The sequence below is a fragment of the Cydia amplana genome, chromosome 21, assembly GCF_948474715.1.
Source record: "Cydia amplana chromosome 21, ilCydAmpl1.1, whole genome shotgun sequence".
Lineage (NCBI taxonomy): Eukaryota > Metazoa > Arthropoda > Insecta > Lepidoptera > Tortricidae > Cydia > Cydia amplana.
The window spans coordinates 8,350,265-8,375,765 of NC_086089.1; the positions used below are offsets into that span (position 1 = coordinate 8,350,265).

Genomic DNA, 25,501 nt, shown 5'->3' on the forward strand with positions numbered 1-25,501 from the left:
GTATGTAGATGTAGATGTAGATGTAGTGTAGGGACGCCCGGCCGGATGCAGGCGGGCTGTCGATCGCGTGTCGCGTTCATTCAGCCCTGTTCCCTGGAGTTGGAGCTGCAGGTTACTGTCCCGGCGGCATTCCCACACTATTCTCCTCGAATCTTCTTGTTTTCCTGCAGAACAGAAGGACATCTTTGAGTTCGACGTCCTTTAGTTCGTGTTCTTTCAGTGTGTCTCTACCGAATGTATTATATCGCGGTGCCGCGTACATAGTACATTCTGCTAGTAAATGTAAGCTAGTCTCCTCCTTACCACAGTGTGGGCAGGAGGCGTCTCTACTAATTTCCATTATCTTAAGGTGTCTGTTGAGAGTATTGTGACCCGTAATGATACCTGTCAGTAGTCTCAGACTGCTCTTACCTAGTTTCAAAAGATACCTGGTTCTCCTGTGGTCTAACCCTTTGATCATCATCTTCGACTGTCTACACCCAGTCTCTTCTTCCCATTCTCTCTGTGCTTCCATCTCTTTTACCTTCTCTATTACTCCCTTCGTGACATCCGCTGACATAGGCAGAGCCGGTTCCGGACCTATATATTCCGTCTCCGCCCCTATCCTCGCCAGCTCGTCCGCTTTCTCATTTCCCATTACTCCCTGGTGTCCTGGCACCCATGCCACCGTGACACTTCTTTGCTTGCCTATCAAGTTGAGCTCCTCTCGACATTCTCTCACGAGGGAGGAGGTGACTGATATTTTCTTTAGTGCCTTTAGTGCTGCCTGGCTGTCTGTGTATATTACGACAGCGCCCTCTTGCTTTACACTCTTCTTGATTATGCTTGCGCAGCGCGCTATTGCACATACCTCTGCTTGGAACACGCTAGCATATCTGCCCAGTGGTACTGATATTTTCTCCCCTAGTTTGGGGATCACTATGCCCGCTCCTGCCAGTTTAGTCGAGCTTCTTCTTGAGCCATCCGTGAAGCAAATGGTCGTCGGGTGACCGACTTCCACCTTCCAGTTGTCTCTGTCTCCTATGTGTATTCTATATTTCTTGTCAAATATCTCCTGCCTCTTTATAAGGTCATTATTGGCCATCAACATCTCAAGTTTTGATAGTGCCTCTCTTTGTATCCGCGCATGTCTCTTGTCCACGCAGCTTCCTCTCCATTCCTTGCATGCTTTCATTCTGTACCACTGTTCTGTGGCTCTTTTCTCAACCTCAATCCAGAGTGGCTTCAAACCTAGCATTACCTCCATTGCGTGTGTCGGGGTCGTTCTCATAGCCCCCGTCATCATGAGGCACGCTAGTCTCTGGACTTTGGTTAGGTCTCTTTGGTTTTCTTTAATATGTGCTCTATGCCACCATGTTACAGCTCCATATAGCACCCTGGGTAGTATTATCGCCTTGTAGATCCAGTGAATCATTCCTGGCTTCAGTCCCCAGTTCTTACCGACTGCCCTTTTGCATTGGAACAGTGTTCTTATAGCTTTTGCCGTCTGCTCCTTGATGTGAGTTTTGTACCTAAGCGTACTGTCTAAAATAACGCCCAGATATTTCAACTCATCTACCATGTCTAGTTCTATACCTTGTACCTTTATAGGTTTCATCTCTTTTACTCTTCTGTTAGTGAATAACACTAGCTTTGTTTTTGATGGATTGAGATCCAACCCTCTCTCTCTACACCACCCCAATACCTGTCTGAGGCCTCTTATCATTATGTCTCTCATCACGGTAAGAACCATTCCTCTCACTAGCAGCACTCCGTCATCAGAGTAAGCCTGCATGTACATACCACCTCTGTTGAGCTCTTTTACCATTGAGTCTAGAAGTAGGCACCACATCAGGGGGGACAGACATCCCCCTTGTGGGAACCCTCTTCTTGGACTAATCGACTTTGTTACTCCTCCCAGCTCCGCCGTAATGGATCTGCCCTTCAACATTCTCCCTATCCATTCCGATATTGTCGGTCGGATGCCCTCTCTCTTCAGACTTTCCTCTACGGCCTCGAAGGTTGCTTTGTCAAAAGCCCCCTCCACGTCGAAGAAGCAGCCTAATGCATACTGTTTCGTTTCTAGTGCCCTTTCCACCCTTACCGTTAGGTTGTGTAGAGCTGTCTCCGTTGACTTTCCTGCCATGTAAGCATGCTGATTCCCGTGTAGCGGGTCTCCGCTGCTTTCCACTTTTTCTCTTATATGTTTATCTATCACTTTTTCTAAAGTCTTCAGTACGAAAGACGACAGACTTATGCTCCTGAATGACTTCGCTTCTTGGTATGATTTCTTACCCGGTTTCGGCAGGAAAACCGCCCTCACCTCTCTCCATACCCTTGGAATGTATCTTAGTGCAATACTTGCCCTATATAGTTCCACTAAGTCCTCTTTTATGTATCTATATCCTTTCTGCAGTAGTGCCGGCAGGACTCCGTCAGGGCCCGCGGCCTTGAAGGGCGCAAAGGAGCTGATCGCCCATTCTACCTTCTTCTCCTCAACCACCTCCAATGCCGCCGAACATTTTAGTATGCTTTATTGTGTAAATAAATGGATTTATTATTATTATTATAGGTAGTGTTTCTTTACCATGTAGGTACAGAAATTTCAATATAAAAAGGTTGTGAAAAATTGAAACACAGTAAGCTGTAAAAACATGTATGCTATGAATGAATCCAAAATACAATACTCACTTTTGATTTTGTTACAAGAAATTTTTAGTAGGTATTAAAGAAAACTTGTTTTAGTAGTAGTAGTAGTAAACTCTTTATTGTACAAAAGGCGAACTTATCCCTTTGAGGGATCTCTTTCAGTTAACCTTTGGGTAGATGAGAGGAGAAAGTGAAAAGAGGGTGACAAATGCAGCAAAATGTACAACAAAGTGCCAGAAAGATAAAGGATATAGGATAAATACATACAAAATGTATACAGGATAAACATACATGTATTACAAAAAAAGGAATGGGGAAAATACACTAAACATTAGAAAGAAGTAGAAAAATAGGAAGCAAGTATACAACAGAAATAGGCAGATTTATCAGCCGACTGTGATAACTTGAAAAGTGTTAAATGAATCTATTGTGATAGGGGAAACCTATGACAAAGCCTCTTCTTCCTGACAAAGATCTTTCTTTCTCTTAATTGTTTTTGAAGTGAAAACTTCTTTAGCGGCGCTGGGCACTTTTTCAGGTGGGGAAAAAATGATAAACTCGAGACAGCGTAAGGCGATCAAGTGACCATAAGGTTTAGATGGCATTTAAATCAATAAAGAAAAACTCAATGACATAATTCAATAAAGCTACATCTTTATGAAATCGCTAATAAAAGTGAACCCTAATACTGGTGAATAAAACTCAATATCATGACCAAATATATTTATAGATGCAAGGTCTGCAAGGTAACTTTTCTCAAAAATGGACGGCAAAGTCGACGTTGCCGATTAAAAAATAGGTCGCGAAGTGCGTAGTTTTGGTCATTCAAAAAATTAAAAAGTTAAAAACATTGCAGTCTCGATTTCGGGACTGCAATGTTGCATACAAATTCCATTTAACTTTTTAAAACTTTAAATGGCCATATCAAATGAAGGCATAGGTCCATTAAACAACCAAACAGATGATCAGCACTTATTATTATAATGTTGGTACCGCGACTATTTAGGTCTCTCAAATAGGTTGGCGTATTTTCAGCAGAAAAATACACTTCTTTTTTTTTTAAAGGCGGCAAGCAAATCTTTTTAATGGTTTTACTTTTTTCTGTGAAAATTAGACCGTTGCTTCTGTAAAATATTTCTATTTCTTGCGCCATTTTTGAGAAAAGCACTATATATGACTCGGCTGGATGGCTACTTGCTGGCTTCGGATTCAATTAAACGGACTCCCAAGGTCGTCCGTTTAAAACGAGCCAGCAAGTAGCTACTTCCGAACCTCGACAATAATGTACTATTACAATTTCTATTCGAATTTTAAACAAGCTCACTGACTAAAGTTTTTCAATAGAAAGGAAGATCGGCAATTATACATAGTGCTGCAGACATTTTGGACTAGTCATTGAGTTTTCACTTCTGTCGGCACTCCCGGAGTGTATGATATGTTATTCAATAATGAGTAAAAAAGATTAAACGGTTGAAACACAACAACACTATTAAGGCCTGTGCAAACCGGGTGCGTGTGCGTAGATGTGCACGTGCGCGTGCGCTAAAATGTTGGAGCCGCGCACGCACACGTCACGCAAGCGGTGTGCCGTCTCTCATAAGGAACTGTATATTACAACGCGCACGTGCGTCTACGCACACGCACCTGGTGTGCACAGGCCTTTATAGTCTTATGGATGATTTAGTTGAATAGTAGAGAAATAGCTATGTATTATATTAAAAGTCGTAAGTGCTACGTCAAAATGGTAGACGTATTGTTGTTTCCCATCAAAGCTTGGTGGGCAACAATGAATCCGGTTAAATTACGTTAAGTTATTTTTGGTATGTTGTCAGGAATTTTAAAACGTGCCAACTCTATCCTTCTGAGACCCTGTTTACAAATTTTTGTACGTATTCTATAATCCATTCTAACTTTTTATAGAGTAAAGTAACTAAGAGTTCCAAATTTAAAAAAACATAATAATTGCTTCTGGGTTTCAGGAGGATATATAGTCTGTTAAGCCATTTCCGTCAGTAGAAAAAAGCGGCAAATAAAAAAAAAGTAGGCGCCTAGCGTTATCGCCCCCAAAGAAAATTTGAATTTCGCGCCTTTTGCTACTGATAAACGTTTTTGTTTGACCGGCTATAGTATACTTCTTTTGAGGTGCTTAACCTTTTCGACGCCGTGTCAAACCTTTTGTCAAACACAAACGCTGTCACTCAGACGCCACGTCACCGAATTGTTAAAACTGAAATTGAACTTTATGCATATGCATCTACGTCTATGTTGCTCTGTGGTCTATGACCGATTAATACGTCTTTGGCGTTGGACCTGCGGTGCGTATATATCGGTCATTGGCCTCCAAAAGGTTAAAAACTGATTTAAACCAAACCCCCAATTCCAGCATGGCAGCGGACAGCGACGGGCTAGGCTCGGCGGGCGGCGGCGCGTGCGGCGTGGTTGTGACTTGCGAGGGAGACCTGCGCGACCCGCGCTTCCCCGCGCGCCTGCGCCGCCTGTTGCGCGAGCTGCGCACCTTGCTCGCCGAGCCGCACCCCAACACACTCAAAGTGAACAAGGTATAGTTGCTGTCTCACTCTAGATACTGTCTCCCGCTACCAGTGGAGATCAGTGGTTGTGACCTGCGAGGGAGACCTGCGCGACCCGCGCTTCCCCGCGCGCCTTCGCCGCCTGCTGCGCGAGCTGCGCACCTTGCTCGCCGAGCCGCACCCCAACACACTCAAAGTGAACAAGGTATAGTTGCTGTCTCACTCTAGATACTGTCTCCCGCTACCAGTGTAGATCAGTGATTGTGACCTGCGAGGGAGACCTGCGCGACCCGCGCTTCCCCGCGCGCCTTCGCCGCCTGCTGCGCGAGCTGCGCACCTTGCTCGCCGAGCCGCACCCCAACACACTCAAAGTGAACAAGGTATAGTTGCTGTCTCACTCTAGATACTGTCTCCCGCTACCAGTGGAGATCAGTGGTTGTGCCCTGCGAGGGAGACCTGCGCGACCCGCGCTTCCTCGCGCGCCAGCGTCGCCTGCTGCGCACCTTGCTCGCCGAGCCGCACCCCAACAAGGTATACTGTCCCCTGTGGGCCTCTAGGCCTTGTGTGACCCGCGTTTGAAGAGAGCGTTGTAGCTCGAGCGCGAAAAGCCACACTCCAACCTATCTCCCTCCAACCCGCGCTTCCCCGCGCGCCTCCGCCTGCTGCGCGAGCTGAGCCGCACCCCAACAAACTCAAAGTGAACAAGGTATACTGTCCTCTGTGGGCCTCTAGGCCTTGTGTGACCCGCGTTTGAAGAGAGAGCGTTGTAGCTCGAGCTCAAAAAGCTGCACTCCAACCTATCTCACTCTAACCCGCGCTTACCCGCGCGCCTCCGCCTGCTGCGCGAGCTGAGCCGCACCCCAACACACTCAAAGTGAACAAGGTATACTGTCCCCTGTGGGCCTCTAGGCCTTGTGTGACCCGCGTTTGAAGAGAGAGCGTTGTAGCTCGAGCTCAAAAAGCTGCACTCCAACCTATCTCACTCTAACCCGCGCTTCCCCGCGCGCCTCCGCCTGCTGCGCGAGCTGAGCCGCACCCCAACACACTCAAAGTGAACAAGGTATACTGTCCCCTGTGGGCCTCTAGGTCTTGTGTGACCCGCGTTTGAAGAGAGCGTTGTAGCTCGAGCGCGAAAAGCCACATTCCAACCTATCTCCCTCCAACCTGCGCTTCCCCGCACGCCTCCGCCTGCTGCGCGAGCTGAGCCGCACCCCAACACACTCAAAGTGAACAAGTTATACTGTTGCTGTCTCACTCACTGTACCCAGTGCGTACTGGGATGCTGGGACTCCAAATCTTACTTGATTTGGCTCAAATGAAGAATGAGCGTCTATAGTTCGAGAGTGAAAAGCCCCACACACACACACAAGGTATACTGTATGTGATCAGTAGGCTCAGCACATGAGCGCCGCGAGTGCCCCGACAGTCAGGGAGTGTCATTGTAAATATTATTATTTTCATCATAGAGAAATATAAGTAAAGAAAGAGTGGTAACTCCATCTATCAGTTTTCTTACGTAAACGCGAGTTATTTCAGCAAGCAAGTTGCCTTTAGTCGCGGCTGGGCAAGCGAGAAATGTGTACGTGCTAACGAGCTCCCGCATACCGAAAGAGAAAGATACAAGCTTATGTTTAACAACGAGTATGATAAAGATGGATGTACTTGCAAAATCACTACATAGTATAAAACAAAGTCGCTTCCCGCTGTCTGTCCCTATGTCTGCTTAGATCTTTAAAACTACGCAACGGATTTTGATGCGGTTTTTTTTAATAGATAGAGTGATTCCCAGGAAGGTTTATGTATAATTTGATAACCCGTGCGAAGCCGGGGCGGGTCGCTAGTTTATCAAAAATAACAGATTTCTTCGTAGGTACAGAAATAAATATGGGAGTATTTTTTAACGTCCTCCGTAGCCTAGTCGGTAGTGACCCTGCCTACGAAGCTGGAGGTCCCGGGTTCGAATCCCGGTAAGGGCATTATTTGTGTGTTCATCACAAATATTTGTTCCTTAGTTATGGATGTTTTCTATGTATTTAAGTACTTATATGTATCTATATATTATATATATCGTCGTCTAGTACCCACAACACAAGCCTTATAAGCTTACCGTGGGACTAGGTCGATTTGTGTAAGATTGTCCCATAATATTTGTTTATTTATTTATTTTTCTGCTCAAGTATGAGTATAATCTATCTATAGTTATATACATATCAATGCCTTTCTCCAGGTGGAGCCGTGGAACTCGGTGCGCGTGACGCTATCCGTGCCGCGCGCGGCGGCGGCCCGCCTGCGGGCCCTCGCGGCGGCCGGGGCCCCGCAGCTGCGGGCGCTCGGCATACTGTCCGTGCAGCTCGACGGCGACCAGGCCGTGTCGCTGCGGCTGCAGCACGGGACCGAGCTGCGGATCAACACGGATGAAGGTAGCTAAACTCGCCGTCATTAGAACTTGCTAAAGCTTTGGATTCCTCCGAAAACGGTGCCGTCATATTACGGCCGCTATATAGCGTTGACTGACGTCACTAGAACGTTGCCTATGTAAACAAGATGGCGCGGTTTCCTAGACGGCGTTACGTTACGTTGATTGTCAACGTAACGTAAGATGACGGCCGTAATGACCTTGTCGATAGTTTTGTGAACGTTTTATTAGATAGCGGTGACGCCATTTTGAATAAATGACACGAGATTTGAATAAATGATTATTTTCCTCTTCTGATGATATTTCATTCCTCCAAGTAAATTATAGATAATCAAGCAAATAAGTCAGTAGGAAAAGGCGCGAAATTAAAATTTTCTATGGGACGTTATCCCATCGCGCCTACATTTTTCAAATTTGCCGCTTTGACCTTGGTGGATGACGGTGTGTTATGACGCCGTGGTACTTTCCACATGTCGCCACCGTAAAGACGGCCGTCTTTTGCTGCCGCTATATGACGGCCGTCATATGACGGCACCGTTTTCGGAGGAATCCAAAGCTTAACTATGTAAACAAACCGCCATATTGAAATTGTCTCTGAATGATGAATTTACTAGTGATGGGCAAGACTCTTACTTACTACTTTACTAATGTCAAACCATATCGAGTAATAGAATACCAAAATTAAAAAACAAGTAGTTACTTATTTTTAATTTGTTTAATCACGATCAGAAGACAAATTGGTACTTAAGAATGATGTATTGATGTATTTTACAACCGCGGCGGTAGGTACAGAGCGTGAGTTGGGTAGTGTCTAACGGGTTTATATCACAAACTTTAGTCACAACACTACCCATCATAGACAATTGTAGAATTTAAAAGAAACAAAAACGTCATTCCATCAGGTCCCAATAACCTAACTTATGAAACCATTTTAAACTTTTAATTAAATTTCCAAGATACAGTTATATATTTATGTATTTTACGGAACGGACCGTTTCAATAGTGTATATGTGTATAGTTTGAATTGTGTTTGATGGGGTAGTGTGAAAATTCAAGGAGAAACAGTCACAAAACAAAGTTACATTGTTTGTTTACATAGTTCTGGTTAAAGACATTTATTTACTCAAAAGAAACGTTACATTTAACTTAATGAGTAGGTAGTTTACAATGTAAACAAGTAGAAGTTATGACGATTTGTGAGCGTCTACATAACTACATAAATATGGGTGTAGCAGTAAAAACAATATATCAAAACGAAGTAACTAGAACTTATAAGTAAGTGAGAGTTATTAAGTACATATATTCATATTATTTATTTATTTACTTATTTACTAGTTCGCAAGTTCTAATGACGGCAACTTTACTGTAGTAGTAATTCATTGGTCACTCGGCATAAAGCAGATTCATTGGTCACTCGGGCGCGGGCCCGAGTGGGCGGCGATGCGGGGCTAGATTTCCATATAGCATGCCATCGCATTCGGGGAACTGTTTTCATTTTGAAGGGCGTGAATTATGTAGCCAGAAGAAACCTCGAACAACATGGGAGGATGAATTCAAACTCATAGCGAGACCGAACTGGCTCACGACAGACCCCAATGGAAAGAGCTCGTGGAGGCCTTTGCCAAGCGGCACACTGAGTTAAGAGACATAATCAACCTCTGAATAAAAGGGCTTATTATGTAAAGGCTGGAGTGAATTAAAGGCTCGAGTTAGTAGTATTCTTACCACCGCAGTTGCACACAATGTTTTTCATCACACTTTTGCAGAAAAAACGATTTTTTAAGTAAAATCATTCCTAAATACGGTCACATTTCATACATTCGTCCGCCATATTGTTATTTTTTGACAGATTGGCCATCTCGAGGGAGTTATGGTAATAATTTATATAGGCGTTTGCCCTTCAGTACACCTGCAGTCTGCGTGAAATAAGATCTTTTTCGAACATGTGTGATGAAAAATATAAATACGTATACGAATTAACACGCTTGTATTTTCCAGATGCGAGCACCTCCCGCACCCAACCCAACGCCGAGCTGCTATCGGGCCTCGGCGGCATCGGCCGGCTCCTGTCCGACGACGGAGCCTCCACCAGCGCCGAACCCCCCCGGGACAACTTCAAGAGTCCCAACACTGTGTGCCCCATGGACGGGAAACTGCCGCAGAACATACCTACCCCCACGTCGGATAGATGCGAGTTCCCGTTCGGAAGTATGACGCAAGCTAGGGTCATACATCGGAAGGAGAATACGCTAGGTAAGACAATAAACCTACATTTATAGATGTATAACTTGTGTCATGGACGGGAAACTGCCGCAGAACATACCTATCCCCACGTCGGATAGATGCGAGTTCCCGTTCGGAAGTATGACGCAAGCTAGGGTCATACATCGGAAGGAGAATACGCTAGGTAAGACAATAAACCTACATTTATAGATGTATAACTTGTGTCATGGACGGGAAACTGCCGCAGAACATACCTACCCCCACGTCGTATAGATGCGAGTTCCCGTTCGGAAACTTCGGAAGTATGACGCAAGCTAGGGTCATACATCGGAAGGAGAATACGCTAGGTAAGACAATAAACCTACATTTAGAGTTATGTATAACTTGTGTCCCAATACTGTGTGCCATGGACGGGAAACTGCCGCAGAACATACCTACCCCCACGTCGGATAGATGCGAGTTCCCGTTCGGAAGTATGACGCAAACTAGGGTCATACATCGGAAAGAGAATACGCTAGGTAAGACTAGTCTATATCTTAAAAAAATAGATTTACACTAATTTAGAGTTATGTATAACTTGTGTCACAATACTGTGTGTCATGGACGGGTAACTGACGCAGAACATACCTACCCCCATGTCGGATAGATGCGAGTTTCCGTTCGGAAGTATGACGCAAGCTAGAGTCATACATAGCAAGGAGAATACGCTAGGTAAAAAAAACTACATTTAGAGTTATGTATAACTTGTGTCCCAATACTGTGTGCCATGGACGGGAAACTGCCGCAGAAAATACCTACCCCCACGTCGGATAGATGCGAGTTCCCGTTCGGAAGTATGACGCAAGCTAGGGTCATACATAGCAAGGAGAATACGCTAGGTAAAAAAAACTACATTTCGAGTTATGTATAACTTGTGTCCCAGTACTTTGTGCCATGGATAGGAAACTGCCGCAGAACATACCTACCCCCACGCCGGATACATGCGAGTTTGCGTTCAGAAGTATGATGCAAGTATACATCGGAAGGTGAATACGCGACAACAAAGCTACGTTTAGAGTTTAGAGTGATCCGTATACATCACTCTAAACGTAGAACTGGATATGGAGACGGGGCTTTACGTCAGGATGCAATCTAGTGTTTTATTTGTTCGTAGTTAGGGTCATACATCGGAAGGACAAAACGCCAAATTATGCGGTAGTTGTAGTTCTCAAAAGTTGACGGTTGACAAATCTCTAGTTTGGCTACCAGGCTCAGGGGCACGATTTTTTCTTAGTCTTAGACACACTGTCAATCAGAAACTCTTTAGTAAGACTTGTATTTGATTGTCAGCTTGGAACTGTCAGTCCGAATAAGGGTGACCAGTTTTACAGACACGAGTATAGAGCCACATCACACGCGTCGATGCATATTAACTAACAAAATTGGTGTAATTTGTATATAATGTATTCCTATTAGGAAGTTGAACATGAAAATTAGCCCATCATCCTTATTAGTCTGTTAACATTGATATCTTTAAGGAAAATGTATTCTTTATCCCTAGTCCCTTTTATAATAAAAACCGGCCAAGTGCGAGTCGGACTCGCGCACGGAGGGTTCCGCACCATCAACAAAAAAGTCTATTTGTAAACTATTATACAACTGTCATTCAGTTTCCTGAAATGTACGTAGCCATACCCCGAAGTTAACGGAGTTAAAAAAAAACCTGTGTATATAAGGGGTGAACAAATCACGCGAAGTGTTTTCGGCTACTTTTTGACCCCTCTCTCCCCCTTGGTGATATTTGGTGAGGTTTTTGGTTAACCCCCCTTCCCCCCATAACCTCACGTGTATTTTATTGAACTTTTACATTCGACCTAATTTTAAGTTACGTGCTCCAAAATTTCGTAAAATAAGATAGCGAGCTATTTTGAACTGCGGAGTGAGATTTATGTTTAACGAAACCGAGAAAAAGTACTCATGATGTGGTAGGTATTTTTTTCTCCTTATACCCCCCCCTGCGCCCCCAACGTGATTAGTCGTGATTTTTTCGTGACTCCCCCCTCCCCTATCGAACCTCGCGTGATTTGTGCACAAGCCCTAATGTCTAAAAATAATTAACCAAATATATCAAAAAATAATAAAATACATACACTAGCTTTTGCCCGCGACTCCGTCTGCGTGGAATTAGTAATTTAGGTACCTATTATTTTATCCAATCTGCGTTTTGTTGATTTCCCATACAAACTTTGACCTCCCTTTTCACCCCCTTAACCCTTTAGCGGGCAAGGCTCAAAAAATCCTCAATTCAAGCCTCATCGCCAATCTATAGCACAAAAAATTTTGTACAAGAATTTCTTGTACAAAATTTTTTGTACAAGAAAAAAATACAAAAAGATGATGTTATAGGGTGGTCTTTTTTGAGACCCTTGCCCTATAAAGGGTTAAAGGGTGATTTGTCGAATGAAACCTACCCTTTCTCCTTCCCCGGGACTCAAACTATACCAAATTTCAACGAAATCGTGCACCAGCGCCAGTGCTACACCGCGCGGGCGGGACAGTTCCTATCGACAAAGTTTGTTATGCAATTGTTGTTAAGTCCCCTTAAAAGATTTCACATCTTTAACGGATGATTTCTGGGATAAAAACTATCCTATGTCCTTTCTCGGGACTCAAACAATCTCAATACCAAATTACATCTAAATCGGTTCAGCGGTTTTAAGCGTGAAGAGGTAACAGACAGACAGACGACAGACTTCCTTTTATAATATTAGTACCTATGGATTAACACATTCACTGCCAAGAACACGTACATGTGTGTTTGACGACTGGTCTGGCCTATACTTCGTTTTTTTTAGGATTAGAAATTTGGTAAACAATCTTAATGTGTCTTTTAATTGAAAAGCACTTTTTAAAAATCAATGACTATTACTTATGAAAGCAGAAGACTATAAAAGATCGTATTAGATTCATAATTGTTACATATTTACCGTAACTTATTTTTAAAATGTGTTTTTCAATTAAAAGACATCAAGATTGTTTACCAAATTTCTAATCCTAAAAAAAACGAAGTATAGTGGGTAGTGACCCTACCCGTGAAGCCGCGGTCCTGGGTTCGAATCCAGGTAAGGGCATTTATTTGTGTGATGACACAGATATTTTTTCCTGACTCTTGGGTGTTTTCTATGTATTTGTATATTATATCGTTGTCTGAGTACCCACAACTTGAGCCTTCTTGAGCTTACTGTGAAACTTAGTCAATACAATATGAAAGGATGTCCTGTAATATTTATTTATTATTTATTTATTTTGTACTCGAAACAGGGCGCCCGGCACCGAAAGTGTTAAGTTGAATAACAGTATAATTTTCTATTACATCAATGAAACTACAACAAGAGGAATTATTATTAAAACAAGCATAATAAACCCGTTTATTTTTTTACATTTATTTTTGAAATTGACCAAAACCCTTTTTGTTCATTTGCGGGCGCCATTTTCTAAATGTATTACATATAGCCTAAATCGTAGTAAGTATTTTCACCTCTGCAGCTCGAAAAAGGGTACTTTGCTACTTAAAAACAGTGAGCAAAATCGCATTTTAACATGCGGGGTCTAATACAAGTTCGAAATACTTGGATTCTATCCTCTCTGCCCTTTTAACATCGTTAGCAAAAAGAAAGAGAGAAAAAAAAAATTCAAACGATACTCAAGAATATAATGACGGTTTATAATAGACCCCCGAAAATCGTCAGAACGCATCGTTCCAAAACACTTACGAGTATGAATTCTAATTAATTAAAATGTTTAAAATTTGATAAAAACTGCCTATGTTTTACGTATTTTATTGACAATTAAAATAAAGAACTTATGAAATACACAGATTATCACACAAAATAAATAATGACTTTTTTGGTATTTCTTGTTGCCCACCAAATTTAACAATAGTTATTTGTTCTACAAGGGGGCAAAGTTGTTGTTTAACCGGTCGTGCTAATATTTCACCACACCAACCCGAAGCAAATATTAAATGTAAAATAACAAACAAAATCAAACCAAATAAAATCCAAATGAATGTTATTAAATATTTATCATCCAAAATCATCATTTAAAAGTCAATTCTACCAGCAAACATAAGAAAACAACTTAAAATTTGCATTTGATTACTTTGCCTCACATGTGAATAAAATGCAACTTTGCTATCAGTTTTTGAAGTGCAAAGTAAGCCTTTCCGAGCTGGTGTGGTGAAAAGCTTTTTCCCATGACTATCTCTTTCAATTTCAATACATTAAGATAAGATAAGATAAAAGATAGTTTATTCAAGTAGGCATAATTACAATGCGCTTATGAACGTCAAATAAAGCTAACCGGCTCCAACCCTACACCTCTGCCCCGAGAAGATTTCGATCCCCCCTTAATTGGAGGAGGGTATCCCAATATGGGACTGGCAACAAACTCGGCGGGACACATCTTTTCAAAACATTTTTTAACATGCATTACGAGAAAATAAGTAAAAAAAATACAATTTAAATTACTATAGAATTCATGCAATTATACACATAAGGTGTAATAGAAATTTGATTTAAAAAATATATACATATGTACATGGAATCATACAACGTAGCTCTTTCAGAAAATATATCAAATTCTTACAAAAGGAAAAGAAAAGAAAATTTAGAAAAGATTGTCATGTCTATAATTAGATTGAGACAAAGTTCCATGTAAAACTAAATGGTGATTAACTGATTAGTCCACCAACAAGAGCACTAACAAATCTAGATTCTAGAAATGATGATGATTGTTGCGTGTCACGCTCAATCAGTTACATAACTTACATAAAATAAACTTTGCTTCCCTGAGTCTTGAAATAAAATTAATCTTTAAACAAAATCTGTTGTTCTAGTAAAAAGGCGTACATATAGATTAGGTGGATAAAGATATGACTTAATTTACCTTTTCTTTACATTAAATTATTCGTTAAGACAACATAATATTACTATTAAAAACTATTTTATATTTACTAGTAGTTCGCCCCGAACTGAGAACTCGCGTTTCGCATAGAACTGTAGTTTAAAAATGGTAAATAAAAAAAATATATATAAATGTGTAAGCCGAGCACTTTCATTTGATACCAAACTCGACCATACTTTCTTGCAAAAAAGATGACCAGAATAGCAAGACCCCTCTCAAATTGCTTTTTGGCCTTCTAAGCTCTTCTAGCTCAATAACCCCTTGAGCGAGCCTGCTCATAATTTAATGACTAAAATATAATGCCCTCAACTACACGTTTACCCAATTTCATTGAAATTAGAACAAATTTACTTAAGTTATTGTGTATCAAACTATCCTCTGATAGTTCAGCTTAAAAACATTGAAATGCCGGGACGTGCCCCTAGCCAGCCGCGTGTCCCAAGTCGAATGTAAGAACTTCGCTTCGCTTCGCTCGCTCGTTCGATAACACCCTATGTAATGCATAATTATTTTCCATCGTATTTTCACTGAAACGTACGAACGTGTCTTGTTATTTCAGTCAGACTTAGCAGAAAAAAAATTGAGAGATGGTTGACGTGAAACGTTGGTGTGGATAGCTAATGCGAAAGCCGAAGGCCGAGCTCCGTGTAGGGCCGAAGGCCGAGCTCCGTGTAGGGCCGAAGGCCCGAAGCGTCCAGGATGTCAGTGCTTAATCACAGAACAATAGTATAAGTGTCTAAATGCGAAGGCCCAAGGCCGAGCTCCGCGTAGGGCCGAAGGCCCGAAGCGTCCCGGATGTAAGTGTCTTAACACAGAACAATAGTACAAGTGTCTAAATGCGAAGGCCGAAGGCCGAGCTCCGCGTAGGGCCGAAGGCCCGAAGCGTCCAGGATGTCAGTTCTTAAACATAGGATGTAAGTGTTGCAACACAGAACAATAGTACAAGTGTCTAAATGGGAAGGCCGAAGACCGAGCTCCGCGTAGGGCCGAAGGCCCGAAGCGTCTAGGATGTAAGTGTCTTAACACAGAACAATAGTAAAAGTGTCTAAATGCGAAGGCCGAGCTTCGCGTAGGGCCGAAAGCCCGAAGTAGGGATTGCTCACGGTACTGATTTTTTTTAAACTCAGTACCGGGAGCAAACCCTAGCCCGAAGCGTCCAAGATGTAAGTGTTTTAACACAGAACAATAGTATTAGTGCCTAAGTGCGAAGGCCGAAGGCCGAGCTCCGCGTAGGGCCGAAGGCCCGTAGCGTCCAGGATGTAAGTGTCTTAACACAGAACAATAGTACAAGTGTCTAAATGCGAAGGCCGAAGGCCGAGCTCCGCGTAGGGCCGAAGGCCCGAAGCGTCCAGAATGTCAGTTCTTAAACACAGAACAACAGTATAAGTGTCTAAATGCGAAGGCCCAAGGCCGAGCTCCGCGTAGGGCCGAAGGCCCGAAGCGTCCAGGATGTAAGTGTCTTAACACAGAACAATAGTACAAGTGTCTTAAGTGCGAAGGCCGAAGGCCGAGCTCCGCGTAGGGCCGAAGGCCCGAAGCGTCCAGGATGTCAGTTCTTAAACATAGGATGTAAGTGTTTTAACACAGAACAATAGTATAATAATAATAATAAAGCTTTTTTATTTGTCCATGCGAAAAATAAATACATTGCAATATGATATAGATAAATAGTTACGTAACATTCAATAAGTAGTTAATTTAACATAATGTAAGGGTAAAAACACCAGAGCACCATTTTAAACAATATTTATTAGGGAATCACAATAATAATCAGAGTTTTGGACTTAGGTAATACGCGACGCCGATCACGCGCAAAAAACCGATCTCTAGATGACAGACGTCAAAGTGTTGCTCTATTCCCGGTTGTCGTAGTGATGTCAAGACCGCTGTTTGACGATGCCGCCTTTTAGCTCGGCCATCACCTGACCCGACCAGCGCCCCGCAGGTCACTGTCATCAGTGCAGCCACTGAAGTCTGCCACAGCCAACGCAGTCGCAGCAAGCTGGGTCTTCACCAGGTGGATGTAGCCTCCACCAGTTCAATATTCTGCGAATTGAACAAGCACCTTTTACGCTCAGCCGATATACAAGCCTTGGTCCTTTTGAATAATTCGACTCGAGTTCCGTTGAAACGGTCTATTTCGTTATTGTCAACTTACACCAAGATATTTAGTTCTATTTCAGTCGAATTGGAGTAAGGGCTTAAGCCGACTGAACCAAATGTAAGAAAGCATGACCAGGCTAGGTACCAAATAATCCGTGGTATGAGAGGTGTTAGGATATGCAAGTCTGCTCAGCACTTGCTTGAAATACACAAAAGGCTTAATTCACGTGCATATGACACCAAGAGGATATAAATACCAATTAATTATGCAAAATAATAAAATATTGCGATGAGCGTGACATCTAGCGGCAGGTAGATACCTCCTTTTTTGTAACACCATCTAACATAAATTATTTTCTTGTGAATAACGTCATATAACTTTCAAGGATTTATTAGATTTTGATAAATTTCTAGCATGTATACCCATGCAGCTAGCCCAAACCTTCCATTGAGCGGTGCGTTCGTACTGACCGCTTAACGTAACAATGACTATTTGTGTCGTTTTAAAAGCAAAGACTTGGAACAAACTCACAATTGGCTTCTCCGTTGTAGGATGTAAGACTCCCTCGCATGCACGCACAAAAATGCGTACAACTCGTGAGAGGCTAACATGGGACACACGTCTCATGCATGTGCGGAGCTGCCTAGGCTAGGACACCACTGCCCTTGTAGGCGCAACGACCGTAGAAGTCGGCCCTTTACGATGAGATCATCAGTCTTAAGGTCATTAAAATATCCTTTTGTAAACAAGGTCTCAAGCCAACCTCTCAAGGTCAACAACAAATAGTACGATACGATATAGATAAAACATTCATCGGTAGTAGAAATAATGGCCCTCTTAAGGATAATATCATATCACATGCAATGGTCCGCCTCTTAAAGCCTGCACTGCAGATACCAGGAACAAACTAGCCTGTTAAAGATAGTCTTGTATCACATGCAATGGTCCGCCTCTTAAGGCCTGCACTGCAGATATACCAGTAACAAAATTAGCCTATTAAGGATAATCTAAGCTCACATGCAACGGTCCGCCTTTTAAGGCCTGCATTGCAGCAAATACCAGTAACAACCATCCTCTTAAGGATAGTCTTATATCACATGCAATGGTCCACCTCTTAAGGCCTACACTGCAAATACCAGTAACAACCATCCTCTTAAGGAAAGTCTTATATCACATGCAATGGTCCGCCTCTTAAGGCCTACACTGCAAACACCAGTAACAACCATCCTCTTAAAGATAGTCTTATATGACATGCAATGGTCCGCCTCTTAAAGCCTACACTGCAAATACCAGTAAACAACCATCCTCTTAAGGATAGTCTTATATCACATGCAATGGTCCGCCGTTTAAGGCCTGCACTGCAGATATACCAGTAACAACCATCCTCTTAAAGATAGTCTTATATGACATGCAATGGTCCGCCTCTTAAAGCCTACACTGCAAATACCAGTAAACAACCATCCTCTTAAGGAATGCAATGGTCTGCCTCTTAAAGCCTACACTGCAAATACCAGTAAACAACCATCCTCTTAAGGATAGTCTTATATCACATGCAATGGTCCGCTTCTTAAAGCCTACACTGCAAATACCAGTAAACAACCATCCTCTTAAGGATAGTTTTATATCACATGCAATGGTCCGCCTCTTAAAGCCTACACTGCAAATACCAGTAACAACCGTCCTCTGAAGGATAGTCTTATATCACATGCAATGGTCCGCTTCTTAAAGCCTACACTGCAAATATCAGCAACAACCACCCTCTCAAGGATAGTGACAAGCAACAGGCCGCTCCTTAAAGCCTCTGTTGCGATTACCGGCGCCAGGAAGTAGCCTATTAAGGATAGCATCCCTTGCCAAGACTAAAGTAACAGCCCTTCTTAAAGAGCACATAATAATTAAAGCTCTATAGCAGACATTGAAGAGAGTAAGTAATATAAATAAAATAATCACTCAGTTCTCAATCCGAGTGTCTAATAAAATTAATCAAGCACAATGTGTTTATTTTAGTCGGCAAACCCGTTAACAAAACACATAAGTATGACAACAGTAACCCAGTTCTAAATCTAGGATAAAACAAAATCACAACTCGATTCCAAACTCGAGAGTAAGTAATATAAATAAAATAATCACTCAGTTCTCAATCCGAGTGTCTAATAAAATTAATCAAGCACAATGTGTTTATTTTAGTCGCCAAACCTGTTAACAAAACACATAAGTATGACAACAGTAACCCAGTTCTAAATCCGGGATAAACAAAATCACAACTCGATTCCAAACTCGAGAGTAAGTAATATAAATAAAATAATAACTCAGTTCTCAATCCGAGTGTCTAATAAAATTAATCAAGCACAATGTGTTTATTTTAGTCGCCAAACCTGTTAACAAAACACATAAGTATGACAACAGTAACCCAGTTCTAAATCCGGGATAAACAAAATCACAACTCGATTCCAAACTCGAGAGTAAGTAATATAAATAAAATAATCACTCAGTTCTCAATCCGAGTGTCTAATAAAATTAATCAAGCACAATGTGTTTATTTTAGTCGGCAAACCTGTTAACAAAACACATAAGTATGACAACAGTAACCCAGTTCTAAATCTGGGATAAAACAAAATCACAACTCGATTCCGAACTCGAGAGTAAGTAATATAAATAAAATAATCACTCAGTTCTCAATCCGAGTGTCTCATAAAATTATATCTCAGTTCCTAATCTGAGAATATACTCGTAGTCAGTTCTTAATCTGAAAACAGTACCTGAAATAACAGCATTTGCCCTTAACATGGGAAATATAAAATAATAAGCAGTTGCTACTATGCAACCAATTGTAAATGATCATGTGCAACTTGGCTTGCCTCTTCCGTGCCCCTAAATAAAGGCAACACTCTTACTATACCACATTGAACTACAGTAGAGCCTGAACAGAAGTTCATGTTATCGAGGTTCCTCTCTTACCCAGGTTCGCCTTATCGAGGTTTCACAAATTGTATTTTTCAACCATCATGAAGTGTATATTGATAATGACCAATCAGTCAAATCATGGCACATATGCTTAAACCATAAAGCTTCCAATCCCAAGACACACATGGTTGATTTTCTCCAGCTGTGCATGTGCATTTTATGTGTAGATAACTCAACACATCATCATCCAGGTTAACTTATACCTGCACAAAACTAAATAATTTTGTTAAATGCCATGCAAGCACACATTGTAAGATAAATGAGTTCATAACATAATAAACCACAATTTATGCATTTTTCAAAACAATGAAATACATACTTAGTGAACCCACAAAATTTGTGAAACATATTATTATTTATAACTTCTGATTTATGAAACCCAGAAGTAATAAAAGTGTACTGTTTATTAATGCAAACGGTACCATAACACACTACAAGTTCAGACGAAAACCGTCAATAACTTCAAACAGTAGCTCATGACACGATATTCTTCGGTCAATGTTCATTAGCAGTGAATGGGTTAAAATAGTTATTTGGAAAGCTTTAACCAAGCTATTTACCTTCGTTTAATATTCACCCATAAAACACTTATCGGACTGGAACGTTTAGAGTCCAGTCGCACTTGTATGTAAAAGACATGTATCATGTAGACCGTCAATATCCATATTGACTCCTGAAAGTATTTACCTCGCTTACCATTAGCAACAACCTGCTTTACCAGTGTCATACTCAGCTCAGTAAATATCTTGTTCAATATGTCCATCTCTTTGACAAGATTTTAACCTTGGAAATTCATCAAACTTCATCAGTAATAAAGTTTTGTTATAATGAAATGCATCTGAAACATACTGTTAGAACACAAATGATTATCATTGTCAATAACTCAAACACTTGACAATGTCATGCCAATAAAACTTTCATTAGTTTGGTAAGTCTGTTTAAATATATGTCTTTGGTTCATTTTATAACATGACATTTTGTGAAAAATATTTGCAATGCAAACTTAAACCAACATCCCAATGAACAAAACAACAACCACAACATACTATAAGCTGTATGCAATTAATTTGTATAAACATTCATAAGATTTTTCATACATAGAACCAATCAATAATATGTACAGACAGAAATTTTCTCAACATCTCAAATGATTTACTGCCTTATTTATCAGTATGTCTGCAGCTTAGTGTTAATTGCAAAGATGCAGGAGGTTATATGTGAAATGAACTGGCTTTTAAAATATTCAGTCCGAGGAGGCTCCGGAAACATGGAGCGACTACTTGTGTAACAGACAATACTAACCAGCTACAAATAACTGTCATCTTTCACTTGTTCACAAAGCGCACTTTACTAACCACACACAGTCAATGTAACACATACTGACCGTTAGTATACATGTACAACATGAACAAACATTTTATTTCTAAATAAATACCTCATTTTCCATGACTTCGGAGAATAGCCACTTATCAACATATTTTCTCCATATATGAATTATGAGCACTAGGACATAATATACCTGGCATCCATAACCAATTAACTTTGAAATATTACCCATGTCCATTAGGGTTCATTATAGAGGCCCGACCCGATAGCCACTCTAGTACCTTCAACGACGATATGGTCGTTCAATTCAAGAATCATTGCTGTCAAATTTCTGGAAATTACACAGACCAAAAACATACCAACAAAGCATTATTTCAGTTGCAATAAGCATGTGTAATATCACCCACACACACACACATATGAGACAACAAGTAATTTCTCCTCATTGTCGTTGTAACCAATATTCCAGTGTTTTTGAAAACTTGTAATCTATTTTAATTTGACTGAAAGGATAAAGTATTAAATAGCACTCATTGTTAATCATGAAAGCATAATACCACCATACATATAGCATCAATCAAGGCTAAATTTACATTACCAAACTTGTTTTATATGCTTTTTACTTGAATGTAAATTTTACCACGACACAAACTTTAGAAAATGTTCATAGCATTTTGTTAATATGTCATGTAGACATACTTAATCACATTATGTTATGTATCTGAAAACACATGGATTACAAAAATAACACAACATATAAGTGAGGCAGTGAATATTTACCACTATGGCCCCGGAGCACTGTTAGGTGTTGGATCGACAGACTTCTTACCTGAGTTAACTTTTACCTGAGTTACTCTGTAATCCCAAGGATTTATTTCATTCATACCAATATCAAAATTCAATTGTACCTAATGGTATCTGTCAGCTTATGTCTTGTGATCTTCTGCTGTGAATATTGTAATACATACATGCCAGCAGCTTTATTACACTGTCAATATGTATTATTTTTGACAGTCATGATCACTGATGTACATAAACTGAAATAGGTATCTGAAATCAAACACAAAACAAGGCAAAGACACGATAGGTACGCCAGCAGCCAATAGCCGGCACAGGTTAGTTTTGTAGGTTAAGTATCCTTTTAGATATAATTTTGACACCAATCTTGGACTTTGTATATTTAAGTCTGACTCTCATGAGTGGTGTTGGTGCATTTACTCATTACAATCAGATTAACGATCAGAACAATGAAACAAGGAAGGACTACGCGCGGTAAATTTCGTAATGTCAATTTCGACAAATTATATCGTAGTAGGCGGGAATCCATTATCGCACTTCTGAAGCTGTAAGGGTAAAAACACCAGAGCACCATTTTAAACAATATTTATTAGGGAATCACAATAATAATCAGAGTTTTGGACTTAGGTAATACGCGACGCCGATCACGCGCAAAAAACCGATCTCTAGATGACAGACGTCAAAGTGTTGCTCTATTCCCGGTTGTCGTAGTGATGTCAAGACCGCTGTTTGACGATGCCGCCTTTTAATAATTAGATTAATTAATTTACCAAAATAGTTATAATTGATTAAAATTTAATCTAGATTAATTTTTGAATGGACCCCCTTTGGGTAAAAGCCTCCTCCAAGGTATGCCACTTGCTTCTGTCTTTGGCTTTGTGAAGCCAACCTGCTATTGCCGTTATTTCGTCTGCCCATCTAGCGTGCGGGTGGCCTCTCGATCTTTTTCCTGTCGGCCCAGGCCAGTCTACTGCTCTCTGAGTCCATCGGTTGTCCTCGTACCTAGCGACGTGGCCTGCCCATTTCCATTTGGACTTAAGCGCGAAATTTAAGGCGTCGGTAACTTTGGTTTTTTCGCGGATGTCAACATTTCGCACCTTATCTTTGAGCCTTAGTCCCATACTGCTTCTTTCCATTCGTCTTTGTGTGGTCTGTATTTTGTTTTTAGTTTTTGTGTCAAACGTCCATGTTTGACATCCATAAGTAAGACATGGAAGTATAGCCGTGTCCATGACTATTTTCTTAGCTGATATCGGCAGTTGTGACTTGAAAATTTCCTTATGGGCCCAATATTTTTTCCACGTGATTGCAACTCTCCGCTCTACCTCTTCTAAGTTTCTATCTGTGTTTAATGATATCTGTTTGCCCAAATATACATATTTTGCTACGTATTCAAGAGGTATGTTGTTAATTAAAATTGGTGATGCATGGTGGTTGGTCATTACTTTTGTTTTTTCTAGGTTCATTTCTAAGCCGACTCTTGAACTTTCGTGGTCTAATTCATTTATCATTTTGTTTAGTTGTTGTGGGCACTCTGCGAACAGGATGATGTCGTCAGCAAATCTAAGATGACTCAAAAAGTTTCCATTTATTTTTATGCCACTTCTGGACCATGGTAGGTTACCCATTACTTGTTGTAAGACGGCTATAAACAGTTTTGGGGAAACTGGGTCGCCCTGTCTAACTCCTCTCTTGATATTGATTGCTGTACCGACTCTGTCCAGTTTGACTCTACTTGTACTGTTGCTGTAAATATTCTTCAATATATTAATATACTTTTCTTTCATGTTTATGGATTCCAAAGCTTCCCATATGCTTTTATGTGATATTGAGTCGAAAGCTTTTTTATAGTCTATGAAAGCTATGTATAGGGGCCTGTGGAATTCTAAATATTTTTCTATCACCTGGTCAACGACTTGAAGGTGGTCCGCTGTACTGTAACCGCTTCTAAATCCGGCCTGCTCGATCGGCTGATGTGCGTCAATGTTTGGTGACATTCTTTCTAGTAGACAGGAAGCAAACAGTTTATAAAGGCAGGACATGAGGCTTATGGGGCGGTAATTCCCTATGTCTGTTGCATCTCCTTTCTTGTATAACAATATTATTTCAGATTCCGTCCATTGATGTGGCACAGTTTCCTCCTCTAGGATTTTATTCCATAGAATTGTGATCGGTGTCAGAAGTAGAGTCCTAGCAATTTTGATATATTCGTTAGTAATGCCATCTGGTCCTGAGCTTTTTTCAGATTTAAGTTTCATTAAATGTTTTAATACTTCTGGCTCTGTAAACTGCTGTATTGGGCTGGTATCTGTGCTGTGGTAAGCGTGAATAACTTTGTTTTGCTTCATTGTGTCTGGTTGACTGTATAGTTTAGAGTAAAAGTCAGTAGCTACATTTATGATCTCCCTACGCGATTTGCATTTGTTAGTGCCGGTCTTAAGTGATGGAATCCATGTGGTTGATTTATTCAGCTCTTTATGGGCTTTTTTGACTGACCTGGATGTTTCAAGGTGTCGTTTTATTATGTTTGTTCTGTAAGTGTTGTAGCATTGTCTTATTTCTTTGTTCGTTAGTTTATAAAGTGTTTTTAAGTTTTCTTTATCGGTTTTGTTTAGTTTATGCTTATTTTGTAGTTTACTCCTTTCTTTCATGAGTTCTAGCGCTTTCTCTGACAGGATTTGCCTCTTTTCTTTACCTTTAATGTTTTTTAAACTTTCCTTTATACAGTGAACGATTTTTTGGTGGTAATCTTCCGCGTTGTAATTGTTATACGTAGTTATAAGTTCTGGGATATATCTGTTGAGATTTTTTAGGTATATTTCTTGCTCTTCTTCTGTTTTCAGTTTGCTTGATAGGTTTGTAAAATGACGTCTGCTCTTACATGTTGATTTTACGTGAATTGTGGCTCTTAATAGCCTGTGGTCCGAGCCAAATGAAAAAGACGACAGAACTTCGTACTTATTGATTATGTGAGGCTTTGTGGTCATTATATAGTCTATTTCGTTTTTTATAGTTTTGTCCGGAGAGATCCATGTCCATCGGTTCTTCGGTTTTAGCTTGAACATTGTGTTAATAATTTTTAAATTATGTTCTTGAGCGTATTGGATGAGTCTCTCTCCTCGTGCACTTCTTTTGCCATAGCCATATTTACCAGTAATAGAGCTTTCGTATGTTTTGGGAGTTCCGATTTGTGCATTGAAATCTCCCATAGAGATTATATACTTCGTGGATGTAGAGTCGTGAGCTTTCTCTAAGTCGTTGTAAAAGTTGTCTATTTCCTCCTGCGATGATTTTTCAGTCGGTGCGTATGATTGAATTATTGAGAAGTGTAGATTTTCTAGTTCGCAGAACACACAACACAACACACAGAACAATAGTACAAGTGTCTTAAGTGCGAAGGCCGAAGGCCGAGCTCCGCGTAGGGCCGAAGGCCCGAAGCGTCCAGGATGTCAGTTCTTAAACATAGGATGTAAGTGTTTTAACACAGAACAATAGTACAAGTGTCTAAATGGGAAGGCCGAAGGCCGAGCTCCGCGTAGGGCCGAAGGCTCGAAGCGTCTAGGATGTAAG

General features: G+C 40.9%; 2 protein-coding genes across 2 annotated transcripts in view; one reads left to right on the forward strand and one right to left on the reverse strand.

Moving 5' to 3' along the window:
• LOC134658206 (titin-like) overlaps positions 1-25,501 on the forward strand; it is a 40,294-nt gene that overhangs the window by 1,802 nt on the left and 12,991 nt on the right. The window contains exons 2-4 of the mRNA XM_063513815.1: positions 5,012-5,186; positions 7,384-7,576; positions 9,571-9,825. Of these exons, the coding sequence (XP_063369885.1) occupies positions 5,013-5,186; positions 7,384-7,576; positions 9,571-9,825 (622 nt within the window). The 5' untranslated portion in view covers position 5,012. The remainder of the gene's footprint in view (positions 1-5,011; positions 5,187-7,383; positions 7,577-9,570; positions 9,826-25,501) is intronic.
• LOC134658205 (uncharacterized) lies at positions 113-2,125 on the reverse strand. Its single transcript, XM_063513814.1, has one exon. It carries the CDS (start codon positions 2,123-2,125, stop codon positions 113-115), a length of 2,013 nt encoding a protein of 670 aa, XP_063369884.1.